The 23,240-nt window shown below is 46.9% G+C and overlaps 11 protein-coding genes across 11 annotated transcripts; 8 read left to right on the top strand and 3 right to left on the bottom strand.

The window, feature by feature from the left end:
- Nucleotides 1-1,096: 1,096 nt before the first annotated feature.
- Nucleotides 1,097-2,076, top strand: N7483_002780 (uncharacterized protein; the record flags this gene model as incomplete). The annotated part of the gene is made up of 2 exons (XM_057086217.1): nucleotides 1,097-1,237; nucleotides 1,297-2,076. 2 exons carry the CDS (start codon nucleotides 1,097-1,099, stop codon nucleotides 2,074-2,076), a joined length of 921 nt encoding a protein of 306 aa, XP_056952366.1.
- A 2,056-nt stretch (nucleotides 2,077-4,132) lies between these two features.
- On the top strand, nucleotides 4,133-4,402 carry N7483_002779 (uncharacterized protein; the record flags this gene model as incomplete). The annotated part of the gene is made up of 1 exon (XM_057086216.1): nucleotides 4,133-4,402. One exon carries the CDS (start codon nucleotides 4,133-4,135, stop codon nucleotides 4,400-4,402), a length of 270 nt encoding a protein of 89 aa, XP_056952365.1.
- A 1,268-nt stretch (nucleotides 4,403-5,670) lies between these two features.
- N7483_002778 (uncharacterized protein) lies at nucleotides 5,671-6,975 on the top strand (the record flags this gene model as incomplete). Its single annotated transcript, XM_057086215.1, has 4 exons — nucleotides 5,671-5,757; nucleotides 5,827-6,111; nucleotides 6,164-6,505; nucleotides 6,598-6,975. 4 exons carry the CDS (start codon nucleotides 5,671-5,673, stop codon nucleotides 6,973-6,975), a joined length of 1,092 nt encoding a protein of 363 aa, XP_056952364.1.
- A 593-nt stretch (nucleotides 6,976-7,568) lies between these two features.
- On the top strand, nucleotides 7,569-9,514 carry N7483_002777 (putative amino acid permease; the record flags this gene model as incomplete). Its single annotated transcript, XM_057086214.1, has 5 exons — nucleotides 7,569-7,776; nucleotides 7,829-7,902; nucleotides 8,010-8,170; nucleotides 8,239-9,292; nucleotides 9,404-9,514. The coding sequence occupies 5 exons, from the start codon at nucleotides 7,569-7,571 to the stop codon at nucleotides 9,512-9,514; spliced, it is 1,608 nt and encodes a 535-aa protein (XP_056952363.1).
- Nucleotides 9,515-10,130: 616 nt separating this feature from the next.
- Nucleotides 10,131-12,018, bottom strand: N7483_002776 (ankyrin repeat protein; the record flags this gene model as incomplete). Its single annotated transcript, XM_057086213.1, has 6 exons — nucleotides 10,131-10,184; nucleotides 10,263-10,321; nucleotides 10,370-10,477; nucleotides 10,546-10,965; nucleotides 11,014-11,251; nucleotides 11,308-12,018. The coding sequence occupies 6 exons, from the start codon at nucleotides 12,016-12,018 to the stop codon at nucleotides 10,131-10,133; spliced, it is 1,590 nt and encodes a 529-aa protein (XP_056952362.1).
- A 1,512-nt stretch (nucleotides 12,019-13,530) lies between these two features.
- On the top strand, nucleotides 13,531-14,453 carry N7483_002775 (uncharacterized protein; the record flags this gene model as incomplete). Its single annotated transcript, XM_057086212.1, has 2 exons — nucleotides 13,531-14,366; nucleotides 14,423-14,453. 2 exons carry the CDS (start codon nucleotides 13,531-13,533, stop codon nucleotides 14,451-14,453), a joined length of 867 nt encoding a protein of 288 aa, XP_056952361.1.
- Nucleotides 14,454-14,626: 173 nt separating this feature from the next.
- N7483_002774 (trypsin-like serine peptidase) lies at nucleotides 14,627-16,133 on the bottom strand (the record flags this gene model as incomplete). Its single annotated transcript, XM_057086211.1, has 3 exons — nucleotides 14,627-15,269; nucleotides 15,348-15,903; nucleotides 15,974-16,133. The coding sequence occupies 3 exons, from the start codon at nucleotides 16,131-16,133 to the stop codon at nucleotides 14,627-14,629; spliced, it is 1,359 nt and encodes a 452-aa protein (XP_056952360.1).
- A 452-nt stretch (nucleotides 16,134-16,585) lies between these two features.
- N7483_002773 (uncharacterized protein) lies at nucleotides 16,586-17,537 on the top strand (the record flags this gene model as incomplete). Its single annotated transcript, XM_057086210.1, has 3 exons — nucleotides 16,586-16,795; nucleotides 16,864-17,230; nucleotides 17,278-17,537. 3 exons carry the CDS (start codon nucleotides 16,586-16,588, stop codon nucleotides 17,535-17,537), a joined length of 837 nt encoding a protein of 278 aa, XP_056952359.1.
- Nucleotides 17,538-17,597: 60 nt separating this feature from the next.
- Nucleotides 17,598-18,010, bottom strand: N7483_002772 (EthD domain-containing protein; the record flags this gene model as incomplete). Its single annotated transcript, XM_057086209.1, is given in 2 exon segments — nucleotides 17,598-17,915; nucleotides 17,930-18,010. The coding sequence occupies 2 exon segments, from the start codon at nucleotides 18,008-18,010 to the stop codon at nucleotides 17,598-17,600; spliced, it is 399 nt and encodes a 132-aa protein (XP_056952358.1).
- Nucleotides 18,011-19,296: 1,286 nt separating this feature from the next.
- On the top strand, nucleotides 19,297-20,954 carry N7483_002771 (uncharacterized protein; the record flags this gene model as incomplete). The annotated part of the gene is given in 5 exon segments (XM_057086208.1): nucleotides 19,297-19,894; nucleotides 19,906-20,036; nucleotides 20,048-20,433; nucleotides 20,495-20,813; nucleotides 20,829-20,954. 5 exon segments carry the CDS (start codon nucleotides 19,297-19,299, stop codon nucleotides 20,952-20,954), a joined length of 1,560 nt encoding a protein of 519 aa, XP_056952357.1.
- A 158-nt stretch (nucleotides 20,955-21,112) lies between these two features.
- N7483_002770 (RNA dependent RNA polymerase) lies at nucleotides 21,113-23,208 on the top strand (the record flags this gene model as incomplete). The annotated part of the gene is made up of 3 exons (XM_057086207.1): nucleotides 21,113-21,126; nucleotides 21,219-22,206; nucleotides 22,249-23,208. The coding sequence occupies 3 exons, from the start codon at nucleotides 21,113-21,115 to the stop codon at nucleotides 23,206-23,208; spliced, it is 1,962 nt and encodes a 653-aa protein (XP_056952356.1).
- Between the last annotated feature and the right edge of the window lie 32 nt (nucleotides 23,209-23,240).

Here is a 23,240-nt window from a genome sequence, read left to right as displayed (position 1 = left end):
CGGCGATCAACGCGAAGAGCTAAACGGAGATAGTGAGTGATATGGAGGAGAAGAAAAAGTTATAAGTGGTGAGAAGAGCTATTTGTTTGGTGCCATCAGATAAAGTAAGCCGTGTGCCATCGTCCAATATTACCTAGGTCGAATAGTTAGATGGAAAAATCGTGAATTAGCACAGTGCTGTCGACGGGACGACAGTGAGGTGCACGGAGTATGGGGAAGCAGGAGAGTATGATGGTGGTGTCATCGAATAAGGGAAAGGTCACCTGACACCAATCCAGTAACAGGTAGGAAGAATAAGTCGATAGAATCCAGAACTTGATGGTGTTCCAAGGTTCGCTTTTTGTCATCGGACAGACCATAAGGTCCATAACAATGAAGGGGTGGGGCCCATTCCCCGTCACTGGGCACACGCCGCACACCACTCCTCGGTACCCGGTATAGGGTCTCGGATGCCGATGACCCCGAAGATCAAGATAATAAATGCGAGAGAGAGGAATCAACCTTGAAAATGCATGAATTTAAGCGCTCATACCGCCATGTGCAAATCAAACAATGTCAAGTAATTCGGGGTCACCGCTACTACCCAGTGATCGTATCACGGGTCCCCCCGCATTATCTCGGATGACCGGGCATGGACAGATCTAATCATGTCAGTTGATTGTACTGCGCTCAGATGTTAGTAATAGATCTCCAAGGCTTTGGTTAAAAGAGATAGACTCGCAGTCAAAAAAAAATCCAATTCCAAGTTCCTCACATTGTCATCATTGCTATTTCGGTGATACAAAGACCGAGGGTATACTTTGTCTAATATTGTGGTAACTTTTGGTTTCTATAATAAACTTCGCCCCGTCGGTCTTAAATCAAAGGATTTTGTGCAGTGAATGCCGACGGCAAATGCTTGGGGTGCTTTCATCAAGAAAATTCAATGGATCCTATTGTTTTCCTTGGTTTGCTTGCGAGACATTCACTGAGAGCCAGTTCCAACAAATAAAATAATGTTTTCTTCCTCAACTTCAACTTACCTACGATACCCCTCAGAACAACTTGAAAATCCGCGATCTTGAAAACACAGCTTCGCCCTGGCCTATTCAGCAATATGACTTCTCTCAAAGTGACCAAGAAGTCTCAAATGAAGGCCGCTCAATATGACACCGACTCCCCGGAGCATTTATGGACAGCCGCCGAGGAAGCCACCTTCCAGGAGGAGTGTTGGGTAGATGCCGAGGAAGGTTCGATGGTAAGAGTCACAGTGTCAACTTGGAATTGAGCTCAGGATCTGACAGATTTCATCATCAGTACGAGTCAATAGAGGAAGCGCTTAGCTGTCAAAAGTGCACTCTCTGCATCACAGAAGACATCATGCGCGTTGACATTAAGAATGGTACATACGACACAAGCAAGTACCCGCCATCTTTCTCAAACCCCAGCACACGAGATGATGACATCTCACCATTTGACACCTCCACTCCAAAAAACAACCTATCCCACTGGACAGTCATCACAATCCCACAGCACCAGCGATACTATGAGCTCGTGGAGAAAAACTTGAACAACAGAATTGATGCCGAGGATACTGCTGATCCAGAGCTCGCAATCCTCTTCGCTCATTACCAAGTCGACTACCATATCCAGCAACACTACCTTGCACGCCGGGGTATTCTAACAATGTGCCGTGATTCGAAAGACATGCGCGCATTATGGAAATGGCAATGGCAGATGAGCATGACGGACGCCGGACTTGAGCAGAACAGTAATGATCAACGACCCTGGCCGAATGGTTCCCGACGGGTAGACTGGCCCAACGATGACAATCTGCAGATGCTTCATGCAACAATTCTATGGAAGAAATCGTGGAGGGCGAGAAAGGAGCACTTGGAGCAAGTGAGGATTAAGTGGGCAGCGATTATGGAGGAGAGGCGGAGACAGAGAGAAGCCCTACTCGCGAAGCAGGCGGCATCAATGATGAGAGTGAAGCTTTATTGCGGCGGAGAATTGATCGAGGTGAGAGAGTTGAAGCGGATGGCTTCTTCGGAGCGTATCTTCCGAGCCAAGAGGAACTTTAGTTTGTGGGTTTAATGGAATTTCGAACTCTGGAGCTCTGATGTTTCGTTTGGCATTGCGTGGAGAGGCGTTTATGTCCTGCATTCGAATATTGAAGGCTCGAGGAAGAGCTGGTCTCACCGAGAGCATGATAAAATGATGGCGCCATGAATTGAACAATAAAAACTTCAAAGCTTTCTCCGAAATCCATGGGTATGCTGCATGCATGAGTATGTATGAATGTCTGGTCTTTCCTAAAATAGTTTGTCGTCCTCAATTTGTGGGCCATAATACTAAAGCTCGGTTTCCCTCGGATTTGTTACATTCATAATGTTGTATTCAACTTAGAAGAGGTTTACTGTTTACCCGCTTCTGTGCTTCATGATGTGCGGGGATGGTCACACAAGATGCACCCCAGGATTTTGAGCCAGTCCACTGATTGGCAGAGTCGAATCTCCTTGATGATAGTTCCCTGAAATTTTGTTATAGTTTCTATACTCGCAGGGGCAATCTCGGTCGAGAGGGAGGAATGAACCTTTTTGGTATTATCCGAGACATAATTTTGATTCAGGCAGGACTCGGAGGATATTCCCCAGAATTGAGAGTATCATAGCTTTAAGCGGAGCCTTCGGCGCATTCCCTCTTCCAATGTGAGTCCGTGGCTTTTGTCTGATGGGGTAGCTGGTTGAGGTGTAAGGTAGCTATTAGGGCCGCAATTTGCTCAAGCATAGAGTTCAACTAAACAAGCCATGAATGCCTAAGCAGCCAGAAGCTCCATATTGGAATTTAAGGGACACTGAGGCACAGACAGCTCACTCATCATACACATGCTCCAATCAACTTGGAAAGGAAAATATCCAGGACAATGAGTCCAGGGTTCCAGTTCTGGTAAGTTGCAGACACTGGGTAACCATCATAGTTCAAGGGGCATATTGAATCTCACGCGCGGAACAAAAAGCATAGTAGCTGTGATAGGCAAATGCAAGAACAGGAACATCACAGTGGGACAAATAAACCACTTGATACCACATTGTACTCTCGATTAAAGAAATAATTGCTCAAAAATTCTTCCAGGGCAATTTTACCAGAATCTCAAGTACTATAAGAAGGATCGTCGTATCTGATAAATCAACCCTACTATTATCAGTTCAGATATCAACCGGGTTGCAATTAAGCATTTTTGACATTGGCCCACAATGCATTTCTCAACCATCGTCGCAATCCTTTTTGCCACCCTGGCTATCGCGGCTCCTTCTGACGCGACTTCCAACACCGATGCGTCTATAAATGGTGATGCAGACCATAGTCGATGCCGGCCACGGTATGATGAGTGTATCGAGGTAAGTTGAGCAAAGACGTAAAGCGCAACTGAATACCATTAGTTTGATCATTTCTGATATTTGATCTCAAATCGCATAGGAATGCCACCGAGAGCATCGAGGTGAATACTGTAGAAAAGTACGTCTGATAAACACCCTTACATCTACGAAGAAATGGCTAACACTGCGACAGCGGTGCTACGAGGACTTCTGTGGGCGTGATTAAATCTACTAAATTACAGGCGTAGTTTTCAACAAACTGCAAGCCTGCCATCAAGAATTGGCTAAAGTCTGGTGGCATCAAGTTTGAAGTTCAAGTCTGAGGTTCAAGGTACCTGTACAAGCGTGGATGAGAACATCTGGAAATGATATGGAGAGACAAAACGATTGGTCGGATCTTCAAGTCGGATCTTCAAGTCGGATCTTCAAGTCGGTATAAGCATTCATAATCTTGATCAAAGTTGCTTCAGAACAAGAATTCATTTACGCCGCTGAAATCACATCAAATCTTGCAAGTATTTCCATCAGTAAACGGCTCTCCCCCACTCCGGACTGCATACTCGAGATCGTAACCCATGATCTCGTGAGCCATGATGATCATGTCCCTTCAACCCCGCTATCGATCACCAACCCTGGGGTATCCCCACCACACTTCACGAGATGGCTGATCGCATGATTTTGCGGGGTTCACAAAACTCATGCAGCATTCACGTTCAGGTCTTGCATTCCCGGTGACGCTGATTTCAGGAGTGGGGTGAATACTTAAGATCACCATGCATCACTACTCAATTGAGAAGAATTTCCAGCCTTTCCCGCCAAGTAACCTGACCCCACTCACCCCTCAAATACTGGGGGAAAATCACGATCCCGAGAAAAACCGGACCAAGGCAACGAGGAGTCTGAAATTGCAGGTTCGCAATGCTCAAGAATGGGTCAAGGCACAGAAGGGGATGTCAAGAAGAGGTTCAACGCCAGGCACCGATCTCCCGCCGCCCAGCTCGGTTGTGGCTGGGAAAGCCTTCCCCTGCTGTGCAATGCGGTAATTACTAGGCCTCCGATTTGTTCATTCCGATGGCCCGGTGTACGAAATACCGAGGACCACCTGTTTCACAAGACTGCATGATAAAAACCATCGGTACGGAGTAATCAGGGTGAATGTTCCTGATCCCTCTCATAGCCGCATTGTCCGCAATTTCCCTGATTGGTGAGAGCACCATGGACCGGGAAATCTCCGTTTTTTTTAGTCAGGAGAGGATACCCAGTGACCATGGGCACCAATATACCTCATGACTAATCCCGGTGTGCCAGGTGCGTTTCGTCACAACGAACAGACAGATCTTCGAAGCACTTGGGTGTTCTAGGTCTCCCTTTTCCAAGGACATTGTGCCGATCCGAAGATCGCTGACGTGGGGGTTTGAAAATGAAGGAGAATGCAACTTTTTTTTTCATATGTATATGCACAACGAATGATACTCTCTCGAGCTGCGGCCACTAGGAGAACAGTGAAGAAGGTTTTCCGCATGGAAATTGGCACTACTAGTATTATTGAAGCTAGTCCTACGTAGCCCGAAACGTGACCCGTCCCTGTACTCCGTGCTCTGTGATGATTCGTTCTCCTGACTTTTTTAGACAACATGATCTTGTTCTTTCTGTGGAGTATTGTCTACTAAAGAATTTCATTTTTTCATGTTGATTATTTCAATATTCAATAATTGAGAAGTATTTGGTCTCGCATAATACGGAGGACAGAGCACCGCAAACATCATAATTATTCAACCGGGAAGCCGCAAAGGACATGACGTAAGGGTAGAAGACCCGATCCATGTTATTCTGTTCCCGAATCACCGGCCCGTAGGAGGCGAATTATAATAGAAAGAAGGGGGGAGAAATAAATCTAGTGAAGCCGATTAATAGAAAAAAAAGGGGTGTAGATTGGAGGATATATAGTGAAATTTAAGTGAATTGTCCTCAATGGTCGATCGAAAATCATACTGAAAAATAATAATGACGTCCTTTCAACCGATGTAAAATAAATGAAAATCCAATAAATCTCCCCTCAAACGAGGGGAACCAACATCCACTCTATGACCCACCATCGTCCACTCCGGATGGGAATGAAAGTGGGTAGCCCTTTGGGTAGTCTCAACTGGGAGACTTATAATGTTGAAGTGTCCGAAATCCTTCCCCGATCTTTCTTCCCTTTCATTCTTCCCTCCCCCCACCATCTCTCACTTTTCTCCCTCCCCCACAAAACCATATACTTTTGATATCTTACGAATCTAACCGTCGAGACTTAATTTTGCCCGCCATCATGTCGAAGACCAAGGTTCTGTTGGTCGGCGCTGCGGGTGAAACCGGAGGTTCCATCGCAAATGGACTGTTGGAAGATGGAAGCTTTGTATGTTATGACCTCCAGTGTTTAGGCGCTTTTGTCACCAATACTAACGATCGCCATTTATTTTTATAGGAGGTGATCGCCTTGGTTCGTCCTATTTCTGTGCACAAGCCTGCTATCTTGCGATTGCAGGAACGGGGTATCGCCATTCGCAAATGTGATTTGAAGGCTCCAGAGGAGCAGCTCATTGAGGCGTTGGCCGAGATTGAGGTTGTCATCAGTTGTGTTGGTCCCGCGGAACAACAGGACCAAATCCCGCTGGCCAAGGCCGCAAAGGCAGTCGGAGTCAAGCGATTCATTCCCTGTGGTTTCATTACTGTCGCACCCCCAGGTGGTGTGATGTGGCTACGTGACGAGGTACGAATTGTGTGGTGGTGGTGCCATTCCCCCAAGACCGAAAACTAATCAGGTTTGGCTTGATTTAGAAAGAAATTGTCTACAACCAGATTCGCCAGCTGTGGCTCCCTTACACTCTCGTCGATGTCGGTTGGTGGTACCAGCTTTCGTACCCCGTCTCCCCTCCGGACGTGTTGACTATGCCATGACCTCTGGTAACGACGAGATTATCGGTAACGGAGATGTCACAACCGCTTTGACCGACTTGCGCGACATTGGTCACTACATGGCCCTGATCATCAAGGACCCACGTACTTTGAACAAGAAGGTCCTTGCGTACAACCTCGTGTCGACTCAGAGTGAAATCTACAACCTCATGGAAGAGCTCAGTGAGGAGAAGATCGACCGAAACTATGTAAGTCCTGCCCAGTTTCTTTGAAATCTTTGAGAAATCTTGGAAGGATTTGGGGCTAATTGATTTTTTTCTTTTTCTTTGCCGGAACACAGGTCCCCGAGGAAACGATCTGCAGCAGAGTGCTTGCGGCCCGACAGGCCAGTGAAACATACCCTTTCGACCCTATCAAATTCATTCCCCGCTACCTCGCCGAATATCAATACTCCTGGGGTGTCCGAGGCGATAACAATCCGGAATATGCCAAGTACCTTGGTTATTACCTGACTCCGGAGCTGTACCCGGAGTACAAGCCCACCGATTACCGCGAGTATCTTGAGTCAGTAATCCGAGGTACCGCCAAGGGCGTCTACACGGACCGAGTCATTTCCCGAAAGCACCAGCGACACTTTCCCCGCACGGAATCCAGTGATTCGTTGTACACTCGCATTTTCCCTCGCACCGAGTCGAGTGATTCTCTCATGTCGCGATGATTTGAACGCCCATCTGCATCTTTTTTTCCCCGGGAGCGACCGTGCTCCAGGTTGACGCCAACCGTTCCCGTCCTTCTGTTGTTCTTTTTCGATTTTCTTTTTTTTATCCCCGTCTTCTTGCATCGAAACAAATTCACGATATCTCCCCTCCCCCTCATAGAATGAGGGCCGGTTCGTTTGGGGGCGTCTCGACAATTTCCGGCGTTTATGATCATTACGGCTTCAAATGGGGAACATAGACAAGGGGCCAATCTGCCAGCCATCCTTGATGGAGGGCTTGCCATGGCGATGATAGAAAGTTGCTGGCATACAACCTGAAATGTTCTGCTTTATTTCCACCATGTCTCCATGTTTCATATTTTGTTCTTTTTTCGAGTTTGATCGTGCTCCACGGAGCCGGTTCCTGTTGCATATAGAAGAAATTCATAAGATCTCGATTCCACTGTTCCTTCCTTGTTCCTCGCTCCTGCCTCGTGCGGTGCGGCGTTATTAATTACAGCTCCCACTTTTAACTCGTCATTTCTAGGCCCATTGCATCTTTCTTTCGCTGATCTCTCATGAATCACTCATTGCCATCTGTCTGAATTTTTCAGATGGAGCTATCAGAACATCCACGCCGGAGAACTCGATCTTCGCAACATGAGTCCTTCCAAAGCCTAGGAGAACCATCCAATGCGTCCGTGACAACTGCCTTGGAACACCAAGCGAACGATATAGTACCTCTTGTTCCTCATGGCGATCATTCATTGGGATTTGTCGACATTTACCAATCCTTGACACCGCGACAAGTCGGAGTTATTGGTTTGTTGTGGAATCCATCTGTCATATTTCACATACTAATTCCTGGGTTTAGCAGTCGGATCGGCGATCGGAACAGGGTTGATGATTGGGACAGCACGGGCTCTGACAATGTTTGTTACATGCGACGTATGATCGTGTCTTGCTGGTGCGGCACACTAACTTGCAAGCAGGAGTGGCGTAAGTGACCGGATGTTGTGCAGACGAGGACGATCTAACCCGTTGATTCGACTTAGCCGGCTGCTATGATGATTTCCTACACTTTCGTCGGATTCGCGGTATACCTGGTGTTGCTCGCCCTGGGTGAAGTGGCCGCGTGGTTACCAAGACCTTACACTGTGGCTGATCAAGCTGTGCGATTTGTTGACCCAGCTCTTGGTTTCAGTGTGGGTTGGATGTAAGCTCTGCTTTCTCTGGGAAACAAAGAGGTCATCAATTTAGATATCACTGACATTTTGCTTCTAGATACTGGCTCAAGTATGCCATTGTCACGCCTAATCAGTTGACAGCCGCCGCACTGGTCATATCGTACTGGATTGATCCTGAGTGGATTAATCCGGGCATTTGGATCACAGTCTTCCTATCTGTAATTACCATTCTTAATTTCGTTTCTCACGGACTTCCGAGCCAGGTCGAATTCTACGTGTCCTCGTTCAAGCTCCTCGTCATGTCAGCTCTGATGATTCTGTCTCTGGTCATTGCTTTGGGCGGTGGACCAGACCATCACCGTCGAGGCTTTAAGTATTGGAGCATGTCACCAGAATTCACTGCCTCTGGCGTTCAATTTAATCGAGGATTGTTGGAGAAATTCTTGGAGATCTGTGCAACTATGTCTTCAGCTACGTTCGCGTTTATTGGCAGTGAGCGATCGGGGCTTATGGTCCGGGCGCCCAATGTACGGAAGGCTATATCTCGCGCCATCAAGCATACCTTTTATCGCGTGTTAGTATTTCATCTACTGGGCATCACGCTACTAGGTATGCTTGTGCCCCGAAACTCGACCAAACTGGCCTTTTCCAGGGAAATGGGGAAGCGAACCTCTGGTACAGCAGCTTCTCCCTTTGTCGCTGCCATCTGGCTGTCCGGCATAGCCATTGTGCCTGATATTCTGAACGGATGTATATTATTGTTTGTGCTGTCAATCGCCAACTATGATCTTTACCTGGCTACCAAAGCCATGTGCGATCTCTCCCTGAAGCACCGTGCCCCTGCGTTTCTCATGCGCACCAACCGCCGAGGAGTTCCAATCTACGCTCTCATTACCTGCTCGATAGTCTCCACATTAGCGTATGTCAACATTACCAAAGACTCCCACCTTGTCTTCGGATACTTCGTCGACATGGTCACCATGCTAGGTATTCTTGTTTGGGCATCAATCCTCATCACCCATATTGCATTTGTGCGTGCGCGCAAAGCGCAAGGCATCCCCGACGAGAGTCTTACTTTCCGCGCCCGCTTCGGTCTCGCTGGAACATGGCTCGCATTGGTTCTTTGTCTCTTCATCGCCGTGACGCTTGTCGTCGGTTCTTTTTGATTTAGCCGTGACGGAAAATTGAGTTTCCATTATCCATCCATTCTGGCCTCCTACGTGGGTCTCCCGATATTTCTGATTCTGATCCTTGGGTATAAGGTCGTGGCTCGCAGTAAACATGTCAATCCGAAAGATGCAGATATGTGGACAGGCAAGTTGGATGTTCGAATCACGCGACCGGGGACAGATATAGAGATTGTATTAGAATAGTGGAATTTGAGATCAAAGTGTCTATATTCTATGCCAGTGTCTAGGTGTTCAAGTTATCTACCAGTGCTTTATTCGGTCAATTGACACCACTAGGCCGGTCACGATGCAGTACCTAGTACTAGTATTGAAGAGGGAACGCTCTCTGCTGTACGGAGTAAACTCACCTGCAACGGTGCAGGGGTCGTCCAGCCACAATGGACCAAACCATAACCACCACCACCGTGAATCTATCATACTAGACACCAGATCGTCCGAAGGGCCAAATCAGAGAGGAGAAGGGGAAGCATTCAATGTTTGAGGAGTGTGTATTGTGACTATACCAGAGCTGATACCTATCATCTAATAGGAAGGACAGCAGTGCAGTAAGGATGGAACGGCAGAACAGCAATACATCCCCGGAAAGAACTTGGAACATCCTAGGTAACATTTACTATCCATGACGAAAATTTGAAATGACAGCAACCTCGTGGGAACTGGGAAGCCCTGGAGACATCTCTCCCCGCTAGTGAAATAGATCCATCCAAGCCCAGGTGGCCCGGGATAGCATTTGGATATGCATAATATGAGTACCTAGGGGAGTGCATAGTACAGCTTGAAGCTCGGTATACATGGATAACTATGACTCGGAACCCTGCGCATCTATAATTGGCCCCATGAGAAGCTCTATAAGCTATAAAAGGATTGAGTCAGTCACAGACAAGAGAAACCAACCTGAAAAAAAAGACAGTAGAGCAACATTTTAACATACCCATTGTTCAAGCCTTGCACCATTAGTGTGAAGGCTTTTGAATTGAGTATCCAGTCGATCTATACAATGTGTGAGCAGCATTCCAGTAAATGAATCAGAAGACTTACCACTCGTCACGTATAGAACATCTTTAAGCTCAAGGTCTTCGTCCAGAATTTTCAAGAACTTCTTCGCCTTTTTGTCGTCCCCTATCTGGCTTACTTGAAAGCGGACAACTGCAGTCGTTAGTCATTTGAAAGTACACCTGGGCAGCAAAAAGGGATGCGGAAAGCAAACGATCTACCTTTTTCGCTAAACCCATAACTTTTCAGTTTTTCTCCACATTCCTGAATGACTATCTTGAGAGTGTCGTCACGCTCAGGTGAATGACCTGGTCCAGACGGGTCGCCATCTGTAATTATGGAGATCAATACGGGGCGCGATAGCCTGTTGTTTTTAAGCGGCTGGTAGACATTTTCCTCCAAGACTTTGGTTCGTAGGTGCGTGCCAATTTCGGTCCACCCATTAGACTGAACCCGTTTCATGATGCTGTCAATTACCTCTAAGGATGGTCTTGACATATCATGAGTGGTTTTCGCGTTGATAAATCGTAACTCGATCCCATTCTCGTCTGGGACAACCCGGGTGGTAATGCTGGCAATACGCTTGACAAGTTCGTTCTGATGATCTCTTCGTTCCCCGGTTTTCATCGAGCCACTGTCATCTAGATCTTGTCAGTATCCTCATTCAATTCAAAGTCGATTCATCTTACCACAATACAAGACTGGCTGATAAAGAGCCAAATGAGTCAAATCCTTCGGGTCTAGCGAGTTGGATGGATTGGTCTGGTCCAAATTCACAGCCCTTTCCACTAGTTTTCCCAGAAAAGGGTCACCCTTTGGGAAGAAACGGTCTAGATCATACTCCTTGATGACTTCATTCATCCTATTTGTGAGATCTTGCTTTTCCTCATCTTTCGCGTCGTCGAATCCCTTGTCCTCTGGGATATGCTGCATGACCTCGATGATAAGCAAGCATTTCTTATACGAGAAAACCAGACTCTTACCTTTTTCAATCGTTTATCAATACTGCCAGTCATTCTGAACCGGTTCCAAATGGCATCTTTCGCCACCATGACGGCCCCAGCGGTGACTGCCACTGCGGCAGCCACCATGAGATTCTTATTTACCCAGTAAACCGCCGTCAACAGGAACCCAGTCACCTTGCCAACTTCCAAAATCCGATCAGTCAGTCGCTGTGATCTTTTACGCAAGGCATTCTTCATCTCAGCGCTTTTAGCCAGGTCATTCGCCGATTTACCCTTGTTGTCCTTGTCGCTCTTGAGGCCCTTCACGTCGGGATCGGCACCATGATCGACCAAGTACTTGATAATATCTGTGGACTTGCGAGTGTGAACAGCCTTCATCAATGGTGTCCAGCCTTGCGCGAACGGTACGTCAGGCGAAGGATTTGCCTTCGCCCCATGGTCGAGAAGCAGTTGAATGAGACGCTCTTCGACGTTTTCCTTTGTTCTTCGCGAGCCGCAGAGGAACAAGAGGGGCGATAATCCTTTTCCAAGACAGTCGGGGTCAGCTTTGGGGTCGGCTTTGTGGTTTAAAAGGATCTGGACAGCTTTGAAATGCTTGTTGCGTACTGCGATTCCGAGGGGGGTTGTCTGGTCTTCGTTATCAAAGTAGTTGATATCAAACTTCGGGCCTTTTAGATCATCCTCTTGCAATGTGCCATTTTTGGCACGATTGTAAATATTCTCACTCATTTTTTCAGCCTTTGTGAGTGCGATATGTTCGCAATAATTTGTGATGTGCGTTTATCTATTTCAATGTGATACTAGGGAACTTTAAATACTACTAGATTGAAAAAGCCCAACATTGCTTCAAGTTGTTCTAATATCCTGACAATCACATTCATGACAGGAGTCAGGCGTGCTTGTCATATCAGCTAGCCACTGGATAGAAAAGATTTCATGCATTTTCAGCTCTGCAAAAGTACTCTATTCCAAGACTAAATTATTGAACTAACCAATCTGGCATCCGCAGGAGGCTTTGCGGGGCACCCACATGGTTGTTTCGCCCAGATGCCCTCTGGCGAACCATCCATGGATGATGGAGGCACCTAGGTCTGTGCTTTCTGGTCTGTCACTTCGACTGTATCGGGTGCTTCTTAGGCAGTGTGAGGAAGTGGACCTTCACAAGGCCCAATAGGCACTGCATGAGCAGGTCTAAGCGACTTGATCAGGCTTGTAAGCCTGCATATTTCCGCTTCACTCTACATATTGGCCCAATATTCGATTGTTTAGGTGATTCACTCAGATTGAAATTTTCAGCTATCAGACATTCCCGTTCGTGTTCGGTTCAACAATCCATCACAATCCTCATTAATCACCAACCCCACATATGCAGGACTGCAGTTGTATCACTTGGGAAATACCCAGGTACATTATATAGCTTGTGGGTCAAAATGTTTAATAGCTGCCGTGTTAAAACGCGTAGCCTTCCGCCCTCCGTGCCTTCAAGTTCAAGTTGGGCTGAAAGCAACACAAATATACTCCGTACTTATCGTGCTACCACCTGGGCACCTCATCACGATTCGCAATAGCCTTATCATCGACCTCAGTAATTCTTAATTAATTTAAATTAGAGCATGCAATTTATGTCCGGGTATAGTCTGTTGACATGAAGAAATATCATTTTGTCAAATGTAGTGTATACTGTGAAGAGGTTAGTGCAGGAAATGGCGCATATGCCCTACATGCACGTATTATTATCAATGGTTGTCAAAAAGTATGAACGACGAGCTTGAAGCAAATACACAATACATACTAGATACGAACTCCGCATAGCACGTCATGACATCTCTGTAGGCTCTGCCTGCTACCTGGGCAGCATGTGTAGTAGGCTAGTTAGTTCCCAGGTGGACCAGTCCAGAAACTTGAAAGTGGCTGCGCCAATTTCCTTTTTTCAAGTCACGGCCTTACTAGTAGCCTATCCAGATATCTGCCCAGGTGGAGCGGCTGAATCTATTCCACGTCACCCACATGTGCATAAATACGCCACGCACTAAATATTAACAACCCAGATTCCCGGTACGGGATCGTGCATAATACTACAGCATAGGTACGGTCCTATGTATATACTGTGACCGTCAACATCGCTAAACTATTGATGACTTCCCCGAGATGAAGATCCCTGTGTACTAGTGTAAAATTAGTTTCAGTATCATTATACCTCCTGCCACCCGCTGCCTCCATCAACTACACCTGGGCACAGCTATGATGAGATCAGCTCCCCACCCCCGCAATGAGTTCGGCAACGAGGACGCCGCCCAGGATCTCTACGGCCTGGGAGTCCGACTAGGCTTCTACCTACAAGCGCTTGCTATGATTTTGTATCTATATGGCGACGAGAAAAACTATGGCAAAGGACTTAAGATTGCATCTGGAAGTATCACCGTCTCTATACTAGCATCTTGGTTCAACTATGCTGCCGAGGCCGCTTTTTCGCCCAGCGAGGCAATTGTCGTGCTTATGATACTCATGAGTCTATCTTTCCCTGCCAAATACACGCTTCTCAATCCACGAACAATTATGGACGAAACGATTGGAGTCATCACACTACTATTGACTGAATTGGCCACTTGCACGGCGCTTTTGTGGACCTTTTCCAGTCTTGTTCATACCCTTCCGCGACTGGGGACCCCAAATGTGATGTTTTTCTTCTCTCCTGTTTCGCTGACAGGTTGGTTTCGCTACTTGGCTCTGGTGTATCTCGTTATTGACGCTATCACATCCCTCTATCTCGCGTATCGAATAGTGTGCGTGTTGATGATTGTCTGGAAATGCTACGCCGCCAATCGCCGCGAGCTATATGAGGAAGAAAGTGCTCAGATTGTTAAAATAATCAAGTGGAGCGAGGATCAGTTCATGCTGACTATCATACTCTGGCTGGTTTGGGTATTTGCCATCGTGGCCGTGGAGACGACTCTGCAGTGGAATCATTTAACGCCATTGAATGATCTGCGGTCACCGGGACAGTTGATTCCGTTCGTGACTGGGTGCATACTACTGATCGATAGTATCTCAGTCGCGGCAAGAGAGCATGTTCCATCGTATGTGAAGATCTTCGGACCGATTCGGTTCCTTACCTCCTTGACTATTTCACCAGTAAGGCTGTTATTGAGACTTCAAGTTCCTGACTTCGTGATACGTTTGGCTCGGGAGAAAAGGGCATTGCAGTCAAATGCTGATTTCCCTGCGGGCAATGATTTATCTATTGTATAGCTGTCAAGTGACAAGTCTTTATAAAATTTCAATTCTTTCCTCCATAGCAGGTATCTAAGACTTTGGAAGATCGCTCCAGGAAAATGTATTATACTGCGACCATTAGCAAAGTACTCGTCAGGACCAGCAGAGAACACACCTTGATTGGTATATTAGAGCTCCTTTCGTCTAATGAGACTCCTGCACCATCATAAGTTCCCATTTGCCGATCCAGATCTGTCAGACCATCGCTATTCAACACCAACTGCCACAATTCCGATTTTTTCCCATCCTTGGCTCTGATTATCACAGAGAACAATCTTGTCTTCTTGAATTGATTAAGCTCCACAAAGCAAAACTGCTGCAGAGTATCTGTAAGAGTGACACCCTGTGTCATCACATCCCACAATACCCACTTCTGGGTTTTTCGATCTTCCGACCAGTCAGATGGCGGGCAGTGCTGAAAGACATGCAGCATGTTGATGGGCGCAATAGGAGTCGATGCATAGGCGGGGAATACGTCAAATGCAGTGTCTAGTCCGTCCTCACCCCAGTGGACCCATGCGTACTCTTCATCGGACGGAAAGTGCAGATACAATGGATCAGGGTGAGGGTCTTTTTTGTCTGCTGAGTCCACCTTTAGCGCCTTATTGTGTTGGATAATATCAGCCCACTGAAATACTTGCTTAAGAAGATTTGCATTCAGTCGAGCTCCACTGCTTCCTTTCCCGCGTTTGACGGGACCATTGTTACTAGGTAGCGAGAATCCATGTTAGTTATTGTCTTTTAATTTTCCGGATTGTATATAGAATCACGATCTGGGCACTGACTGAATCGCTACTACTGTCTCATGACTGTTGTAAGGCATAAATACAGGCGACCCACTCAATCCTTGAGCAGTTTCAATCCTATAGACCAGGTGGCCGTCTTGGGCACTCAAACAGTCTCCACTACAAGTGTCTAGCGACTGCAATTCTTTCTTGTCAGATTGCTGCTTCTTACCATTTGATCTTCCGGCTTCTTCGTGAGGATAATACCCGCTCAGCTCAAGCTTCTTCTCACGTAGCTCCTCATAGCCCAAGTTCAGCGCAAAGCCAAACCCAAGGTCCGAGTCACTGGGTTTCTTGTCCCCGGCTTTTTTAAACTGTCTGGGGATCAGAATCGCTCCGTAATCATACTCTGGAGTATGCTGGCCGTGATATGATGGACAGATGAAGACTTGGTTCTCAATCGGCTCCAATGCTTTGTTCTGTCCGTGGCGATCGATTTGCAACTTCGTTGAGCGGTTCCCACTTTTGTCAACAATATTATGTCCAGCAGTCAAGATGATATAAAAATTTGCCCCAGGAATATTGAGAAAGAATCCCGTGCCGAATCTTTCTTTTTCTGTTCAAGTTTCTTTTCAGCATACACCAAGTATTGAATCGCAAAACAGAGAAGAAAAAAGAATCGATACCATCGTTGTCCTGTAGAAAACGCAACCTGACGACCCAGTCTTCCCGGGCTTGAGCTTGGGCGTTTTTGTAGCCCCCTGTTTCTTCTTTCTCGGGTAGTCTACTCCACGAAGGATCCCACACAAGAGGGTTGAGATGAAAGTCGTCGTTATCCGCAGACATGACATCTGGATGTTTGGAATCAAAGTGCCAGTGGAACATGTGTGATAGAGTATAGCATATGTATGCTACCTATACATAGAGAAGGGGGCTTTTATAGTAATCCATTGATATTACAATACACTCGGCCAGGGGGGTCTTCTGTAAGACAACAATATACATACCCGGGGCCACGTCAGAGTGCTTTAGCTGAAAGTATGTCCCGAGATTTGCTTTTGGAGGGCTGAATCTGATCACGCCTACATATGCACATGTGCATGTCGCATTCAAGTTGCATACTAGTATCAAAGGTCAGACGTGTCAGAGGGTGGACCCCTTGGGCAGTAGCGTCTGCCCCTCATTAACCAACTTACTAGTATCAATCTATCCCATGTTGCCTCGCTCAACATCCAGCCCAAAACTGAACAATCTCACCTCAGAGCACTCCAGCAACAAATAAATCTCTTGAAGCGGATATGGATGTCACACTCAACGAGATCGCCTATCTTCTTACAGTGCCTGCGGGTGCACTGTCACTAGATGAGTCGACACTTTATGCCGTCATCGAACAAGATGGCCACCTTATCGAGAAGCAATGGGTCGGTGATGAACTGAAGGACAACATATTCATCGCGTCGTGTGCGGAGGGCTCACCATCGGCCAAGTACCTTCTGAACGAGGATGTTGTAAGCACAGACTCCTCCAGGGCTACATCCATCGTACCAAAATACCAAAAACTGATCATTAACCTAAGCGCCGTGTGTTCTTTGTGGATGTCGATCACGTTCTCCAGTGTTCCGAATATGACGAGTCGGACGAGGAGTGGAATGAAGTACCTCTCGAGTCTGAAAGTCCTATCATTCTTCACCCCAAAAGTCAAATGAGCGGCTGTTTCGATGACCAAAACAATCAGATTATCTTTTTTCAAACCCCCTCCGGTCAACTACAAGGCATACGCGTCCTGGAAACTGGTGAATGCAGCCCTTTGCCTGAGATCTGGCACGAGTTTCAAAATCACACAGCTTTTACATCGGATAATGGAGCCATTCATTTCATGTTCATTGACGATGACAATCAAATCCATAATGTAATGTTGGATTCAAACAGCAACACATGGCATGGTATGTTCCTTATCAACTATACAAGTGCTATACTAACAAATCGCTAGACAAACCTGTTCTGGGAGGTGGATTTGGAGAACATGACTTGATCCGTTTTACGGCCACCTCGACAGATGAGGCAGATCTCGGATTCCTATCCGTCTCATTGGAAGGGAAGGTTTTATATCTGAGTCCTCAAGGGGAGCTACGCGAGCTTGGACACCTCGATAATCAACGGTTCTCCGCCAAATCAAGTGAGGAATGTGTGATTGAAATTGCCAGGGGAGGGAAAAAGCTTGTGAAGGCCATGTGTGGCTCAAAACGTTGACAGCATTATCCCTTGAGGACCTTAAGTGCTTCCGATATGTAATTGTGTAGACCTCGAAGGTTACTTAGTAGTCTCAATAACATCCCCAAGCATCGAAATCCCAAGCTTTGACTTACCAAGAAACTTCTCTTCATCAGCCGCAATCCTCGCCGCCGCCTCGGGTGCATAAACCTTAGCACTAAAAGCCTGAAAAGCAGCCTGATCCACGAAAGTAAGGTCCGCATAAGCATCGAAATCGAAATCCGTCTGTTTTCCAACTAGGACAGTAGCAGGTGTCAACGCATTCCGTTCACTTGACCCCTCGATGAGTGTTTCAACCGTGGTACGTGCCATATAGCTTTGTTTATGTGAGAGGGGGAAGTCCTCGCCAGCTATTTCCTTAAAAAGCTTACATGTGCTTCATAATGAGCTTTGAATTCTTTGAGGGAAAGACCGGGTTTTCTATAGGTGTAGATGATGGCTTTCACGGACATTCTGATAGGTGGGATAGTAATTGGAGGTTCAAATGAACAGAGTCTCTGTAAGAATCAGTTTTCTGGTAATGGTGATTCAGATTCAAAAAAAAAACAAAAAAAAAACAAAAGTTGTGCAAGATTGTATTCAGGAAGTTGAGATTAAGATGGTCAATGCTACCGAGAGGAAAGAATATCCAGACAACATTTGAAGGTGGGGTTGAAGATGTAGGTTTGGCCCCCAACGGAGATTGTATAGTCTGTGCCATCTTGCATACGGAGTATAACAACATGACATTATATGTCAAGGATAATTCCAAGGTTGGTTCCAATCATATGTAGCGTACGCGTCTCCACGGCGGCTTGACATCCGGTAGACGGCGAACGACAGCCATGTTTGTCTTTAGCGCGACAATGTGATCCACTAGGGCGACTTAACTGGTGTCTGGGTGGTTGGGGATCGCAGGGATGATAAATCCAATTTTTGAGCTGGACGATCCGACATCCTCATTGTGGTATGTCGTGTTTTTGGCTTGTCCGAGTTAGATGTCCTCTGTAGACGGCGTGGTAATCAACTGGACAGTGAATACCATGGCAACCGATGGATCAACCCTGTAAGTGATTAATCCCGTGGATGCCTGAACGGTCAGTGAAATCCTTAATATCCAAGCTCAGTATAAAACTATAGATCGAGAGCTAGTTAGACACCTTCTTTATACTTGAGATTGAAAATTCAATCAACATGAAAATCCACATTTCTCGTTGTTTGACGTCTAATCTCCTAGCCGCCGAACTGAGTGGGCTGGAAATGCCATCGTCGCAATCATTCCCTCATCGTCTGCACGCTGCCCATGAGGGTAATCGAAATGATGGTGGCTTGAGGATTTGCTTTTTCCATGTCATAATCCCTGTCTATCTCCCCTCGTTTGTCGTGTCCCCAATCCCCGGACCTGTCATTTTTGACAGTTTGACTCCGTTGCCCAGGTTGTTTACCTTTCCCCCCGCAACACCATTTGGGACTCCCATGAATGTTGGTGTAGACTGTTCTCGACTAATACATTCTTCCTTCATCTTCATAGAGAAATCTCCCATTCATTTTGAACGCTTTGTTGCTGGTCTAATTGAATCCAATTTGCTTTGGTCGGGCATGGAGGGGGAGGAACATAACCAAAATTCCAGAATGTGGAGATTCAGACCAACTGGTCAGAAAAGTCGACAGTGGAAGGAATTACGGGAACTGACAAAAGAAACATCTCTAACCTCACCTTTCTCCAGCATTCCGGAGTCGGAATCTGCATGGAATCACCATGGAGGTTCTTACAACACCACAAGGGAACAAATTCGATGAGTTTGCCGCGCTGATAAGCACTCTCAACACCAATTACGGCCTCGAACTTCCCGAGAAGAAGATTGACTGGTCACCTCAGGCTTGGAATAATGATGACTCGAGGAACGGACTATCATGGCACAGTCTACGAAAGCTTCGATACCTGTTCTTTCGCAACAAGGATAGCGTCGACAGAGCAGTCGAGGACTTTAGCGAATGGGTGGCGGGACAAACGTTACCAGTTCCAAGGAGCGAGAACGGACCGGCCCGCGGGTCACGACTTCGACTTCGAACACGGCAACGCAGCGAGGAACCAGTCCTAAGTGACATTGAAAAAGATAAACGACTCAAATACTTAGTAGAACTCGTTCGTCGGGAACTCTACCTTTTGGAAAATGACGCCTCAAAACGAAATCCCGATACGACCCCGCCGTCGGAGAAGAGCAGAATCGCCTCGCCAAAGAGGCGGCGACTCTCTGAGGATGAGGATGAAGATGATGAGTTTCATACGGCCCCAAATTCGCCCATCAAGATGAATGGCCATGTATCTCAGGCTATGCCACCACCATTAACTACTAGTTAGATCTAGACCGTCTGGGCCAATCTTTCAGGCCTGCTGACTTCGATTCCCACGACCAGCGGGATACCGATCCGACCAAGCCCATGAGCTTTTTGGACAAACTCACGCAGCATCTGCCACAGCCAAATGACCAAAGTCGGGTCAATACGAGCTTCACTACGAGTCTTGCTACGCCTATGGACTCTGTCTTCCGGCGCATGGCGGGTACGCAGAACGGTCTTTCGAGACTGATGCCACAGATACGCAGTCCACATATGCAGACTCGATTTTCGAGGTAACGTTTAATGAGGCTGCAAAAACAGCCTCCGACCCGGAATTCATTCGACGAGATTTCTGTGACAGAATCACGGAAAAATTACAGCAAAGAGGGCCTTTCTCCTGGAGTCATCCTTTCCCTAACACCATCTCCCTCCTTCATCGGTATGAAATGGAGCGAATAGGACGGGCGTGGGATGTACGACTGGAGGATTTGTTTCGTGGCAAGGAAATGCCTTCCACGTTCAATGACTACAATCAGTTCTGGGGTCTGATTGAAACGTTGGATTGAAACGCATAAAAAACGACGGGGAAAACCTATCCCAGAGAAACCCTCGCGCAGAGCATGGGATGCTGCGGTCGGTGATTTCAAAACGGACAGACACTCCGAAGTTGTAGTCTCAACTGGCGAACTAAACTGGATTTCATTTGACGAGGGACTCTTCGACTTGAAGCTGAATCCTCCCAAGGCAGAGAAAACATGTCGCTTTCATCGGCGCTTTGGGTCTGATCGATTTCTGACGCTGACAATATCCACCTTGTCCCGTCCTCCATTTGAAATCCGTTTACCATCCCAACCATCTCTTCTCCGTGAATGTATTTCTGCATGGCTCATTCTCAATGAACATCGATGCCTTGGACGAACATGGAGACCGTTCTTTGTCGAATAACTCAAGAACAAGAGCAAGACTAAATTAGTCCCTCGGTTCCGAATTGAGTTCCTTGTCGTTGATGGCATAGATTTCTGGTCCAAAACTTTCGTTATGTCACCGTGTTGCACCACCCCGTCAGCCAAGTTATAAGCACTCCTCAATGACATTGTATGACCTACTGGAGTGGCACATGTCGAAAAGCCACAATGCCAATCAAAGCAATTGTAAATTGTTTCAGCGGATATCTCTTGGCTTGTCAAAGACATTCGCCTCTAACGCTGAAACCGACCCAGGTTCTCCACAAAAAGATGACCCTAGATGGGTACGTGTAATGAACGATGGTTGTGCGCTCATGTCCAGGGCTCTGGCACAGAAAATTTGTGAGACTCTGGGAATAACTGGGAATGGGAACAGATACATCCCAAGCGCCTTCCAAGGTCGAATTGCAGGAGCCAAGGCTCTGTGGATGGTCAACAAGAACCAGTCTAAATACCAGAGCTTCTGTGAGGATGATGGGGATGATCTTTGGGTCGAGATTTCTGACTCGCAGCTGAAGATCTTCCCCCATCCTCAGGAATGGACTGGTACAATTGACGATGAGAAGTTGACTTTTGAAGTTGTTAGTTGGTCGAAACCTTTACATCTTGTGGAGTTGAACATTCAACTCCTAGTAATTCTAGCGCACGGTGGCAATGTAAGGGATTACATAGCCGAACTGGCCAGAAGAGGTCTTGATAAGCTGGCGGAGGATCTTGAAAGTGTTCTAGCAGCTGATAACAACCTTATGTGTCTTGGTCTGATGCAAAAGCTAAAGCCTCCAGGCGAAGCTAAGTATAAGTCCCGTCAGCTTGGAAGCTGGGTGCTTAATGACGGAGAGTTTGTGAACCGTCTATGTCAGGCAGGTTTTACGCCACAAAGCTTCTCTCCTCTACGAACCCGGCTACAGAAGCTGTTCAAATGGACCATTGAGCATCAGGTGGAGGAGTTGCACATTGAGGTGCCACTATCAACGTATGCGTACTGTGTTGCCGATCCATATGGAGTCCTTGAGGAAGATGAAGTCCACTTTGCCTTTTCAAGCAACTGGCAAGATTCCGACGGGAACTTTCAAGAGTCCGAGCTGATGGACACAGATGTCCTGGTCGGGCGTCTTCCAGCACACGTCCCCTCTGACATTCAAAAGCGGAGAGCGGTCTACAAATCCGAGCTGCGGCATTTCAAAGATGTGATTGTGTTCTCCACAAAAGGGGATATGCCTCTTGCTCACATGCTGTCGGGCGGAGACTATGATGGTGACACACCTTGGATCTGCTGGGATCCTATGATTGTGGACAGTTTTCGGAATTCCGACCTTCCTGAAACAGAATTCCCCCCTGAGCACTTTGGTCTTACGAAGCATTCAGTGCCCATGGCAGATATTGCATCAACGGACGATTTCCTCTAGAGTGCGTTCGAATTCAATCTGACCATGTCAAACCTCGGACGATGCACCCAGGAGCATGAAAAGATCGCATATGACAAATCGATCGATTGTGCTGAAGCCAAAGAGCTTGCATGTCTGCTGAGCCACCTTGTAGATGGACGCAGAGGCGGTGTTCATTTATCTGAAGACGCGTGGCAGGAGTATCGCAAGAAGGTTAGCCCGCGTTCTCGCGCCTGGCCGGCCTACAGGGAGACATCATCCAGTGATAAGGCTGTCAAACCAAAGAAATCGAATATTGTGGACTACATAAAATTCTTCGTTGCTGAAAAGCACAGCAAGAGCATCCTTACTGAAATCCAGACAAAGTTCCCTGAAGGTGAAGCATGGAGGGCTGTTGACGATGACCTCGCTCGTCCTTGGAGAGGGACACGAAAACGCGCGGACGCTGAACGTGCCACTGGCGGCGAGCTGGACCCCATTCTAGAAGATATTTCATGCTCAATACAGAAGTTAAAGAAGGAATGGAGCGAGTCAGATACCGAAGAGGAATCCTACACTCATCGAGCACAGCAGCTGGCTGACAAGGCTTCTCTTCAACCACCTACCTCCTCGTCCCATCCACTCGTACACACTTGGCAAAATAGTCAAAAAGAGTGGCGTCGCCTGTTAGCTTCATTTGCATACCAGCGATGGTCCAGCTCCAGTTTTGCTTGGTTAGCATTTGGAGATGAATTATGTGATCTGAAGGCGGAGACCATGCCATCGCGCAGCATCACCAATAACGCCTTGTCTTGCTTCAAGGTAAACCATAAATTAGTATCCCAGTTGACGGCCAGTGACGTCGCTGTGAACATATCGGAAAGCGACGAGTTCAGCGATGACGACTTCAAGTACGAGGGCGAAGACGTGATTGAAGCACTGGTGTTGAGCGAGGATATTGGTTATTTCAATAGATTGGAGGATGGCCTCTCCATTCAATGATGGTGCATCTCCTTGATGTTTCCTCACGCGTT

This window comes from Penicillium malachiteum, assembly GCF_028827825.1.
Source record: "Penicillium malachiteum strain IBT 17515 chromosome Unknown utg000001l:1.0-8184562.0:1.0-8186909.0, whole genome shotgun sequence".
Lineage (NCBI taxonomy): Eukaryota > Fungi > Ascomycota > Eurotiomycetes > Eurotiales > Aspergillaceae > Penicillium > Penicillium malachiteum.
This window is presented reverse-complemented; position numbering and strand designations above follow the sequence as displayed.